Source organism: Nerophis ophidion, linkage group LG18 (assembly GCF_033978795.1).
Source record: "Nerophis ophidion isolate RoL-2023_Sa linkage group LG18, RoL_Noph_v1.0, whole genome shotgun sequence".
NCBI lineage: Eukaryota > Metazoa > Chordata > Actinopteri > Syngnathiformes > Syngnathidae > Nerophis > Nerophis ophidion.
Window position 1 is genome coordinate 30,725,378 of NC_084628.1, and position 13,930 is coordinate 30,739,307.

The window sequence follows — 13,930 nt, forward strand, 5'->3', positions numbered from 1 at the left end:
CACATGACCCAATCTCAACAACCTTTCTCTACACTTATCTATGTTTGACTTTAAGCTGATTGATCATTTTGATTGAATAAAAACTTTTAAAGAGGTCATTAAGGAAAGACAACAAGGCAGAAGTTGAACTTTCATATACTCTTAATATACAATTATTTATTATTATATATCCATTATATTATTATAATATGTAAAAACACAAACACACATACATTAATATATATATATGTGTATATATATATATATATATATATATATATATATATATGTCACGTTCGGAGCGCATTGAGATGCGTGGAGGTGTCAACTCAAGATGCATGGGACCAGACAAACAAGTAAGCAGGTAAGAGCCGGATTTAATAAATATAAAATGACAAAAGAACACTGATGCAAAGACAAAAGAAAGCGCGTGCAATGCACGGGGAGCTAGGCTAACACTAGCACTGAGGTAAAGTCCAAAAAGGCACGCGTCGAGCGCCCAGAAGCTAAGACGGAACTTAGCAGCCAAAAAAGGACCAGATCCTCGAACGTGAGTGTTTGCAAAAAGCAAGTGAAGAACTTAGACCGAACAAAGGGAGGAGGCAGGTATAAATACAGAAACGGTAATCAAAAACAGGCGTGCGCCGGGCGTCAGTGCAGGTGGAACAAGTGAATTTGCTATGGTGATGAATACAAACAAGGAAGTGCTCAAATGCTGGGATCGGCAGAGTCCAAAACGTGATCAAAACATACACAAAAGCAAATAACAAACGATCCATGTAGTGGATCGTAACAATGGGTGCTGGTTAGCGCCTTGCATGGCAGCTCCCTCTATCAGTGTGTGAATGGGTAAATGTGGAAGTAGTGTCAAAGCGCTTTGAGTACTTTAAGGTAGAAAAGCGCTGTACAAGTACTACCCATTTATGTGTGTATATATATATACTGTATATATATATATATATATATGTATGTATGTATGTACATATGAGTTGGGAAATTGTGTTAGATGTAAATATAAACGGAATACATTCATCCATCCATTTTCTACCGCTCATTGCCTTTGGGGTCGCGGGGGGCGCTGGAGCTTATCTCAGCTAAAATCGGTCGGAAGGCACCGTACACCCTGGACAAGTTGGACCTCATCGCAGGGCCAACACAGATAGACTGACAACATTCACACTCACATTCACACACTAGGGCCAATTTAGTGTTGCCAATCAACCTATCCCCAGGTGCATGTCTTTGGAAGTGGGAGGAAGCCGGAGTACCCGGAGGGAACCCACGGATTCAAAGGGAGGACATACAAACTCCACAAAGAAAGATCCCGAGCCCGGGATTGAACCCTGACTACTCAGGACCTTCGTACTGTGAGGCAGACGCACTAACCCCTCTTCCACCGTGAAACCCATAAACGGAATACAATGATTTGCAAATCATTTTCAACCCATATTCAGTTGAATATACTACAAAGACAACATATTTGATGTTCAAACTGATAAGCATTTTTTTTGTGCAAATAATTATTAACTTTAGAATTTGATGCCAGCAACACGTGATAAAAAAGTTGGGAATGGTGGCAATACATACTGATAAATTTGCGGAATGCTCATCAAACAGTTATATGGAACATCCCACAGGTGTCCAGGCTAATTGGGAACAGTTGGGTGCCATGATTGGGTATAAAAGCAGCTTCCATGAAATGTTAAGTAATTCACAAACAAGGATAGTGTGAGGGTCGCCACTTTGTAAGCAAATTGTCTAACAGTTTTAGAACAACATTTCTCAACGAGCTATTGCAAAGAAATTTGAGATTTTACAATCTACGGTCCGTAAAATCATCAAAAAGTTCAGATAATCTGGAGAAATCACTGCAAGTAAGCGATGATATTACGGACTTTTGATCCCTTAGGCGGCACTGCATCAAAAACCGACATCAGTGTGTAAAGGATATCACCACATGGGCTCAGGAACACTTCATAAAACCACTGTCAGTAACGACAGTAGGTCGCTACATCTGTAAGTGCAAGTTAAAACTCTACTATAGAAAGTCAAACCCATCTATCAACAATATCCTGAAACGCCGCCCGCTTGGCTGGGCCCGAGCTCACCTAAGATGGACTGATGCAAAGTGTAAAGGTGTTCTGTGGTCTGACGAGTCCACTTTTCAAATTATGTTTGGAAACAGAGAACGTGGTGTCGTCTAGAACAAAGAGGAAAATAACCATTCGGATGGTTATAGGCGCAGAGTTCAAAAGCCAGCATCTGTGATGGTATGGGGGTGTATTAGTGCCCAAGGCATGGGTAACTTACACATCTGTTAAGGCACCATTAATGCTGAAAGGTCCATACAGGTTTTGGAGCAACATATGTTGTCATCCAAGCAACGTTATCATGGAAGCCCCTGCTTATTTCAGCAAGGCAAGTGTTACAACAGCGTGGCTTTGTAAAACAAGAGTGCGGGTACTTTCCTGGCCCACCTGCAGTCCAGACCTGTCTCCCATCGAAAATGTGTGGCAAATTATGAAGCGTAAAATACGACAGCGGAGACCCCGGACTGTTGAACGACTGAAGCTCTACTTAAAACAAGAATGGGAAAGAATTCCACCTTCAAAGCATCAACAATTAAGTTTCTCAGTTCCCAAACGTTTATTGAGTGTTGTTAAAAGAAAAGGTGATGTAACACAGTGGTGAACATGCCCTTTCCCAACTACTTTGTCACGTGTTCCAGCCATGAAATTGTAAGTTAATTATTATTTGCAAAAAAAGAAAGTTTATGAGTTTGAACATCAAATATTGTCTTTGTAGTGCTTTCAATTGAATATGGGTTGAAAAGGATTTGCAAATCACTGTATTCCGTTTATATTTACATCTAACACAATTTCCCAACTCATATGGAAACTGTGTTTGTATATTTGTATATGTGTGTATATATATGTATATATATATATATATATATATATATATATATGTGTATGTATGTATACATATATATATGTATTTATATATATGTATTTATATATGGATATACATCCATATATGTACATATATTTATATTTATATATACACGTACATATGTTTGTGTATATATATATATATATACACATATATATATATATATATATATATACACATCTATATGTTTGTGTATGTATATATATTTATTTATGTTATCTATATAAATGTTAATTAATTGGCATTAAAAACTCTCTATTTGTCAACTTTTGATTTACAAACTTATAGATCGCACCAAATGTGCCTCCGTGTACAAATATTTCACTCATTCATTTTGTGTCACGCCTGCAGACTAAAACCAGGGCACATTATTTTTGGGAAGACGGAACCTTCCTGGTCACATGCCACACATACATGACTACTCATAGTTCAAATATGTATTATAATTTTGCAATTTGGTTGTAAAAGTTAGTTTGTTTTTTTGTTTTTTTTATTTCTGATGGTTTGTGAGGGCACCAAAGGAACTTGTTTGTGTGTGTGTATTTTGTCAGAGCAGCGCATACAGGAGAGTTCATCTTGTGGTTTTTGTTTTGATAAAGAGACAGTGTATCCATCAGCTCCTTGTTGTGTTAGTTTGATGTACAGCACTTGATATTGTGTTCAAAGTGTACACAAAATATGGAGGCCAGAACCAATTATTGACATTTCCATTGTGCTGCACTATGCTATTGCAGGAGTGAAGTCCAGCACATTAGGATTCCCCGCCTGGTCCGTAATGAAATGTTCTCCTTTCAAGTCACGCTAGATTTTTAATCCTGTAGAGCTCAACGCCACTCACATACCTGCATGGCCCCACGTTGTCTCCTGTTCCGACATCCGAGCGGCTCTCCTGCAAAGGAAACCAGATCACATCTCATTTGCATAATAAACCCTTTTTTGCTCCGCTTGAATGTCCTTCACAGGAATTCAGTCCAACCGGATTATTTTCTACACTTCTGAGGATTCATTTGAAGGTTGCACCGAAGTAGAAACTGTTAGTTTAGCAGATGAACTAAAAGTACAACAACACTACATTTTCAGTACAAAGATCAGACAAACACAAACACTGAGGGGTTGCCACAAGGGCAGCGCCCGTCAAGGTGGGGAAAAGGTCAATCATGGGGCGAGGAAGAGGGATGAAGAAGCAAGTCCCAAAGTAAACTACAGTGGGAAAAGGGGGGATCTCAGTTTGAGACCAAGAAAAAAAAACCTCGGACAAAGCACAAGACTTGCACCCAGGGGTGATGAGTCCTGGTTAGCGCCTTGCATGGCAGCTCCCGCCATCAGTGTGTGAATGTGTGGGTGAATGGGTGAATGTGGAAATATTGTCAAAGCGATTTGAGTTCCTTAAAAAAGATAGAAAAGTGCTATACAAGTACAACCCATTTACAAGTACAACCAAATACCAGGGGCAGGGGAGGGAATATAGGGTTGTGCGTATTTTCCATGGGTGTATTTTGCATGTTTGTAAGCCTGAAAAGTGGCTTTGTTCCCGTGACCTTGGTTTACTTTTGTGTGAATTTTTTCCTGCCAGGTCTCTCCTTCAGGGAAAACACCCCAGATTAGAATATTTGTGTTTGACCCAGCCGACAAAATAACGTCAACTTCTCACTGTAATTGTCTTATTTCGGGTCCTCAAAGTCTTTCGTTCATCGCAGAGCAGACAGCTTCTCCAAGATGTTTTCCAATTTGTGATTTTGGTCGAAAATCAAAAAAGTGTGAATGTTCCCAGCTCTTCCAGTCCTCCGGTCATTTGTGGCATCTTTAGGGTACTTTGAACAGCTGCCAGTAGGGGTGTGGGAAAAAATCGATTCGAATACGGTGTGCGATTCAGAATGGATTCTCATTTTTAAAAAGTCTATTTATTTTTTATTTATTTTATCAATCCAACAAACCACTAAACAGCAATACCATAACAATGCAATCGAATTCCAAAACCAAACCTGACCCAGCAACACTCAGAACTGCAATAAACAGAGCAATTGAGAGGAGACACAAACACGACACAGAACAAACCAAAAGTAGTGAAACAAAAATGAATATTATCAACAACAGTATCAATATTAGTTATGATTTCAGCATAGCAGTGATTAAAAATCCCTCATTGACATCATCATTAGATATTTATAAAAATAATAAAAAAGAACAATAGTGTCACAGTGGCTTACACTTGCATCGCACCTCATAAGCTTGACAACACACTGTGTCCAATATTTTCACAAAGATAAAATAAGTCATATTTTTGATTCGTTTAATAGTAAAAAAAAATTTACATTATTGCAATCGGTTGATAAAACATTGTCCTTTACAATTGTAAAAGGTTTTTTTTTTAAAAATCTACTACTCTGCTAGCATGTCAGCAGACTGGGGTAGATCCTGCTGAAATCCTATGTATTGAATGAATACAGAATCGTTTTGAATCGGAAAAATATCGTTTTTGAATCGAGAATCGAATGGAATCGAAAAATTTGATGTATTATCGAATCGTGACCCCAAGAATCGATATTGAATCGAATCGTGGGACACCCAAAGATTCACAGCTCTAGCTGCCAGCATCTTCCAATGTGTCGATGCCTCCAACCTGCAGATGTTCTGCTGGCATGATTGTCTTCAACGTCCTCAACTGCGAGGGTCACCAGGCACACAACACTCCACTTCTCCCACCCGTCCTTCGTTTGTTCCCACAAGACAGGCAGGTTTCCTCCGAAGCTTAGATCTTGCTAAATTTTGTTGAGAGGGCAATTGATCCATTCCATTGGGGACGGCGTGGCGAAGTTGATAGAATGGCTGCGCCAGCAATCTGAGGGTTATTGGTTCAATCCCCACCTTCTACCATCCTAGTCACGTCCGTTGTGTCCTTGGGCAAGACACTTCACCCTTGCTCCTGATGGGTCCTGGTGAGTGCCTTGCATGGCATCTCGAGCCATCACTGTGTGAATGTGTGTGCGAATGTGGAAATAGTGTCAAAGTGCTTTGGGCTCCTTAAAAAAGGGGTAGAAAAGCGCTATACAAGTAGAACCCATTTACCATTGTTTTGGATTTTGGAGAGCAGTGCAACAAGAGGCAACGAAAAAGTCCAGACGAGACAAAACAAAGAAGGAGAGGGAAGGGGAATATCTGCCTTAAATGAGAGCCTGGAAATGTGGATCTGTGTATATTTATCCTGATCAAAGTCAGTATCCTGATCATCGTATCTCTCAGGTGCTCTCTGACAAACACTGTGTTCTGAGGAGCAAGGTTAGCGAGCCCGCGTCTCTGTGGGATTTCACAACAAAGCTGGCTGTTCGAGTTCGATGTGTTGAAGCTCAATGTTTTTTTTTTTTCGTGACAAAACCAAAATTTGGTGCAAATAGCAAACACCAGCTGGGGTAGGCTCCAGTTTGAGACCCCAAGAAGGACAAGTGGTTGAAAATGTATGCATGGATAGAGCATGCCTAGTGGAGTACATGGTGGTTGGAGAGCGTGCCTCAATTATCAATCAATCAATCAATCAATGTTTACTTATATAGCCCTAAATCACTCACCACTACGACATCCTCGGTAGGCCCACATAAGGGTAAGGAAAACTCACACCCAGTGGGACGTCGGTGACAATGATGACTATGAGAACCTTGGAGAGGGCGAAAGCAATGGATGTCGAGCGGGTCTAACATGATACTGTGAAAGTTCAATCCATAGTGGATCCAACACAGCCGCGAGAGTCCAGTCCAAAGCGGATCCAACACAGCAGCGAGAGTCCCGTCCACAGCGGAGCCAGAGGAAACCATCCCAAGCGGAGGTGGGTCAGCAGCACAAAGATGTCCCAAGCCGATACACAGGCAAGCGGTCCATCCTGGGTACCGACTCTGGACAAGCGGTCTATCCTGGGTCCCGACTCTGGACAGCCAGTACGTCATCCATGGCCATCAGACCGGACCTCTTCCACAAGGGAGAGTGGGACATAGGAGAAAAAGAAAAGAAACGGCAGATCAACTGGTCTAAAAAGGGAGTCTATTTACAGGCTAGAGTATACAAATGAGTTTTAAGGTGAGACTTAAATGCTTCTACTGAGCTGGCATCTCGAACTGTTACCGGGAGGCCATTCCAGAGTACTGGAGCCTGAATTGAAAACGCTCTATAGCCCGCAGACTTTTTTTGGGCTTTGGGAATCACTAATAAGCCGGAGTCCTTTGAACGCAGATTTCTTGCCGGGACATATGGTACAATACAATCGGCAAGATAGGATGGAGCTAGACCGTGTAGTATTTTATACGTAAGTAGTAAAACCTTAAAGTCACATCTTAAGTGCCCAGGAAGCCAGTGCAGGTGAGCCAGTACAGGCGTAATGTGATCAAACTTTCTTGTTCTTGTCAAAAGTCTAGCAGCCGCATTTTGTACCAACTGTAATCTTTTAATGCTAGACATGGGGAGACCCGAAAATAGTACGTTACAGTAGTAGAGGCGAGACGTAACAAACGCATGGATAATGAACTCAGCGTCTTTAGTGGACAGAATGGAGCGAATTTTTGCGATATTACGGAGATGAAAGAAGGCCGTTTTAGTAAAATTAGACATGGAGATGGAGAAGAGGAAATGACATTAGCGCATGGCGTAGATAACACCATGTCTCAGGGATTACAGATGACTCTGGAAGACAACACCTTGACTCTGGGATTACAGATGACTGCCAAACGTCTTCTACGTGTCAGATGGAGAGTCACCTGTACCTGTGGCTAAGTGCTCCTGGTTGCCATGACTACAGCCTGGGATGGATGTTTGTGGAGGTGTGACCTAATGTCCAGTGGAGCACATCGCCACGTGCTGACCAGAACAAGTGAGGAGATGTCGTTGGAGAGAGGAAGTCTGTCCTGGCAGATAATTAGTCTCAGGAACTAGTTTTTGTGTTTTAAGTTCACATTGACTCAAATGTTCATCAGCAAATCAAACAAAGACGACTGAGTGTCAGAAACATTTCTTCAAACATTTGTAGGCAGGAACCTCAAAGTGTCAGACATCTTGGACACATCAATGTTTGTTATTTGTTCTAAAACTATAGGACCTGGTACCTGTACTTTTTATGTACTTCTCATGTACTTTTTATTTCATGTACCTTTATGTACTTGTATGTACAAACCGCGTTTCCATATGAGTTGGGTTATTGTGTTATATGTAAATATAAACAGAATACAATGATTTGCAAATCTTTTTCAACCCATATTCAGTTGAATATGCTACAAAGACAACATATTTGATGTTCAAACTGATAAACATTTTTTTTATTGCAAATAATCATTAATTTTAGAATTTGATGCCAGCAACATGTGACGAAGAAGTTGGGAAAGGTGGCATTAAATACTGATAAAGTTTAAGATTGCTCTTCAAACACTTATTTGGAACATCCCGCAGGTGTGCGGGCTAATTGGGAACAAGTGGGTGCCATGATTGGGTATAAAAACAGCTTCCCAAAAAATGCTCAGTCTTTTACAAGAAGGGATGGGGCGAGGTACACCCCTTTGTCCACAACTGCGTGAGAAAATACTCAAAACAGTTTAAGAACAACGTTTCTCAAAGTGCAATTGCAAGAAATTTAGGGATTTCAACATCTACGGTCCATAATATCGTCAAAAGCTTCAGAGAATCTGGAGAAATCACTCCATGTAAGCGGCATGGCTGGAAACCAACATTGAATGACCGTGACCTTCGATCCCTCAGACGGCACTGTATCAAAAAACGACATCAATCTCGAAAGGATATCACCAGATGGGCTCAGGAAAACTTCAGAAAACCACTGTCACTAAATACAGTTTGTCGCTACATCTGTAAGTGCAAGTTAAAGTTCTACTACGCAAAGCGAAAGCCATTTATCAACAACATCCTGAAACGCCGCCGGCTTCTCTGGGCCCAAGATCATCTAAGATGGACTGATGAAAAGTGGAAAAGTGTTCTGTGGTCTGACGAGTCCACATTGCAAATTGTTTTTGGAAATATTCGACATCGTGTCATCCGGACCAAAGGGGAAGCAAACCATCCAGACTGTTATCGACGCAAAGTTCAACAGCCAGCATCTGTGATGGTATGGGGGTGCAGTAGTGCCCAAGGCATGGGTAAATTACACATCTGTGAAGGCACCATTAATGCTGAAAGGTACATACAGGTTTTGGAACAACATATGCTGCCATTCAAGCACCGTCTTTTTCATGGACGCCCCTGCTTATTTCAGCAAGACAATGCCAAGCCACATTCAGCACGTGTTGCAACAGTGTGGCTTCGTAAAAAAAGAGTGCGGGTACTTTCCTGGCCCGCCTGCAGCCCAGACACGTCTCCCATCGAAAATGTGTGGCGCATTATGAAGCGTAAAATACGACAGCGGAGACCCCGGACTGTTGAACGACTGAAGCTCTACATAAAACAAGAATGGGAAAGAATTCCACTTTAAAAGCTTCAACAATTACTTTCCTCAGTTCCCAAACGTTTATTAAGTGTTGTTAAAAGAAAAGGTGATGTAACACAGTGGTGAACATGCCCTTTCCCAACTACTTTGGCACGTGTTGCAGCCATGAAATTCTAAGTTAATTATAATTTGCAAAAAAAAATAAGTTACTGAGTTTGAACATCAAATATCTTGTCTTTGTAGTGCATTCAATTGAATACTGGTTGAAAATGATTTGCAAATCATTGTATCCCGTTTATATTTACATCCAACACAATTTCCCAACTCATATGGAAATGGGGTTTGTACCTCCATGTACCCTTATGTAACTTGACTGGTCTATTGCAGTGGTTACTTATTTTTGGTTAAAAAAAATAAGTAAAATACAGCACTATGTCATCAGTGTCTGATTTATTAAATTGTATAACAGTGCTAAATATTGCTCATTTGTAGTGGTCTTTCTTCAAATATTTGGAAAAAAAGATGTAAAAATAATTAATAACTTGTTGAAAAATAAACAAGTGATTCAATTATAAACAAAGATTTCTACACATAGAAGTAATCATCAACTTAAAGTGCCCTCTTTGGGGATTGTAATAGAGATCCATCTGGATTCATGAACTTAATTCTAAATATTTCTTAAATATTTCTTCACAAAAAAAGAAATCTTCAACATCAATATTTATGGAACATGTCCACAAAAAATCTAGATGTCAACACTGAATATTGCATTGTTGTATTTTTTTCACAGTTTTATGAACTTAAATTTATATTTTGTTGAAGTATTATTCAATAAATATATTTATGAAGGATATTTGAATTGTTGCTATTTTTAGAATATCTAAAAAAAAATCTCACGTACCCCTTGGCATACCTTCAAGTACTCCCAGGGGTACACGTGACCCCCATTTGAGAACCACTGGTCTACGGGGTACCTTTATGTACCTTGACCTGTCTACGGAGTACCTTCATGTTCCTTGACTTCTCTATGGAGTACCTTCATGTTCCTTGACTGGTCTACGTGGTATCTTCATGTACCTTGACTCATCTATGGGGTACCTTCATGTACTTTGACTGGTCCATGGGGTACCTTCATGTACCTTCACTTGTGTATGGGGTACTTTGACTGGTCTATGGGGTGCCTTCAATTACTTTGACTCATCTATGGGGTACCTTTGTGTACCTTGACTGGTCCACAGGGTACCTTACTGTAGATTGTACCTTGAGGCAGTGGTTCTTAGCCATTGTTGGACTGTGAGCGCCCCCTAGAGGGCTGAAATAAAGACATGTGCCACAAAGGTACTCAGCTGTAATACACTTTCCCACCACTTGAAGCAGTATTGACAATATCAAACAAGTACTCAGCTGTAATACACTTTCCCACCACTTGTGGCAGTAATGACAATATCAAACAAACATAAGAAGCTTCTTAAGTGCAAAAATTATGACTAAACTGGTGAAGCTGTATTTTCAGTTGGGCTTTCATTTTATTGAAAGTCGAGTTAAGAAACATACATTTTGGTATTCATGATTTAGCGTGATTGTATTTGTTTTAGCACTGCGTCATTGTTTTTTTGAAATGTATTTTTCATGTGTTTCAATGAGTGAGTTCATTTTCTGTGATCAGCCTGACCTAAGCCTTGATAATCATCTGTGTCATCACTGGACATCCTGTCAAACTCTTAGATATGATTATTGAATAGGATCAGAATCAAGAGTAAGATCAGTGTTAATATCTGAGTGGGCCCCAGGCCCCTCTGTAGTGGAAAAGCTGTGTCAAGGACACAACTAAACTTCACCATTTCTAAAGATCTCGTGACATTCCACCATGGAACATTTCTATTGGTCGGTGACCATTTTGTCGCATGAGTCTTGCCCTGTGTGTGAGGAGATTGCCTTTCTGTGCCAGGGGCCCTCATGAGAGCAGAGCATTCCAGGAAAGACACCCCAAGGGTTCGTCTTGCTGTTTTGCATTTTAATGACCGGGTCCTGGGGTTGGTGCCAGGAAGGTGTGGAGAAGGAATTTTTGTGTGTATTTAGAGGAGCAATCATTGAGGACACAACCTCCGGAGGAACGTCCATGTGGATTTGAAGTCCGTGCTGCTGCTTTATTGCGTAACAACACTCGCGTGTGGTCATGATGACATCATCCTAATGCCCCCCCCCCGCCCACACATCTCCACCTTCTCTGCTGGTGGACCCCTGCAGCAGAGGTCAGCACCATGTGGGAAAATGCCTGAAAAATGTAAAAGCCCTCGGGGCTGCCGGCGTGTTGCATATTTGTGTGAGACTTGACTTCTTTCCTCCAACCACAGGTTCCACTCTCAAACTGTTTCTTTATTTATGACAACAAAGTACATTCAAATATGTGTACTATTTAAATGCAACTGTATAATAATAATATGAGGAGATTCCTCATTTCAGCTCATATTCATATCCTGTTAGGGCGGCCATAACTGCCATTTGGCCCAATGAAAACCAGTTTGACGCCTGATTCATACACCTTCTCACCACAGAAACCAGTTTGACACCTGATTTACAAACATCACCACAGAAACCAGTTTGACATCTGATTCACACACCTCACCACAGAAACCCGATTCACACCTGATTCACACACCTTCTCACCACAGAAACCACTTTGGCATCTGATTCACACACCTTCTTACCACAAAACAACAGTTTCACACCTGATTCACACACCTTCTCACCACAGAAACCACTGTGACACCTGATTCACAAACCTCACCACAAAAAACAGTTTGACACCTGATTCACACACCTTTTTAACACAGAAACCAGTTTGACACCAGATTCACACACTTAAGCACATAAACCAGTTTGACACCTGATTCACACACCTTCTTAACACAGATGCCAGTTCAACACTTGATTCACAAACTTTCTCACAACAGAAACCAGTTTGGCAACTGATTCACACACTTTCTCAACACAGAAACCAGTTTGACACCTGATTCAAACACCTTCCCACCACAGAAACCAGTAGCGACACCTGATTCACACACCTTTTCACCACTGAAACCAGTTTGATACCTTCTTACACAGAGACCAGTTTGACACTTGATTCACACACTTCCTCACCACAGAAACCAGTTTGACACCTGATTCAAACACACTAACCACAGAAACTAGTTTGACACCCGATTCACACACCTCACCACAGAAATCGGTTTGACACCTGATTCCCACACCTTCTCACCCCAGAAACCAGTTACACACGTGATTCACACACTTTCTCACCACAGAAACCAGTCGGACACCTGATTCACACACATTACCATAGAAACCAGTTTGACACCTGATTCACACACCTTACCATAGAAACCAGTTCAACACCTTATTCACACACCTCACCACAGAAACCAGTTTGACATCTGATTCACACACCTTACCACAGCAACCAGTTTCACACTTGATTCACACACTTTCTCACCACAGAATCCAGGTTGACACCTGATTCACACACTTTCTAACCACAGAAAACAGTTTGACACCTGATTCACACACTTCAGCACATAAACCAGTTTGACAACTGATTCACACACCTTCTTATCACAGATACCAGTTTGACACCTGATTCACACACTTTCTCACCACACAAACCAGTTTGGCACCTGATTCGCCCATCTTCTCACCACAGAAACCTATTTGGCACTTGATTCGCCCACCATCTCACCACAGAAACCAATTTGGCACTTGATTCGCCCACCTTCTCACCACAGAAACCAATTTGGCACCTGATTCACACACCTTCTCACCTCGGAAACCAGGTTGACACCTGATTCACACACTCTCTCACCACAGAAAACAGTTTGAAACCTGATTCACACACCTCACCACAAAAACCAGTTTGACAACTGATTCACACACCTTCTTATCATAGACACCAGTTTGACACCTGATTCAGAAACTTTCTCACCACACAAACCAGTTTAGCACCTGATTCGCCCACCTTCCCACCACAGAAACCAATTTGGCACCTGATTTACACACCTTCTCACCACAGAAACCAGTTTGACACCTGATTCAAACACGTTCTCACCACTGAAACCAGTTTGACACCTGATTCACACACCATGTCACCATTAAAACTATTTTGACACCTGATTCACACACTTCCTTGCCACAGAAACCAGTTTGACACCTTATTCACACACACTCCAACCACATAAACCAGTTTGACACCTGTTTTACACACCTTCTCATTACAGAAACCAGTTTGACACCTGGTTCACACGTTTTCTCACTACAGAAACCAGGTTTGACACTTTTCTCACCACAGAAACCAAGCACTAAGATCATATATGTTCTTCTGCAGATCCAAAATGCAGGAGAGGTCTTGATCACGCCCCTGGAGAGGTTCCGCAAGGAGCAGATCGGCGCAGCCAAGGTAGGACCACACAATTAACTTTGCGGGTGTAAACGTGACGGTGTGATGTTGGCATATGAAGAGAGGCGCTGGTGAAACATACAGCAAACATTGCATGTTAAATGTTCCATCATTAAAAATACTGTTACTCAGCACTCGAG

The 13,930-nt window shown here is 41.2% G+C and overlaps 1 protein-coding gene across 1 annotated transcript in view; it reads left to right on the forward strand.

The window, feature by feature from the left end:
- The window catches only part of LOC133537436 (rho GTPase-activating protein 42-like), a 183,122-nt gene that overhangs the window by 67,278 nt on the left and 101,914 nt on the right, over positions 1–13,930 (forward strand). Inside the window, exon 4 of the mRNA XM_061878443.1 lies at positions 13,719–13,790. Within this exon, the coding sequence (XP_061734427.1) occupies positions 13,719–13,790 (72 nt within the window). The remainder of the gene's footprint in view (positions 1–13,718; positions 13,791–13,930) is intronic.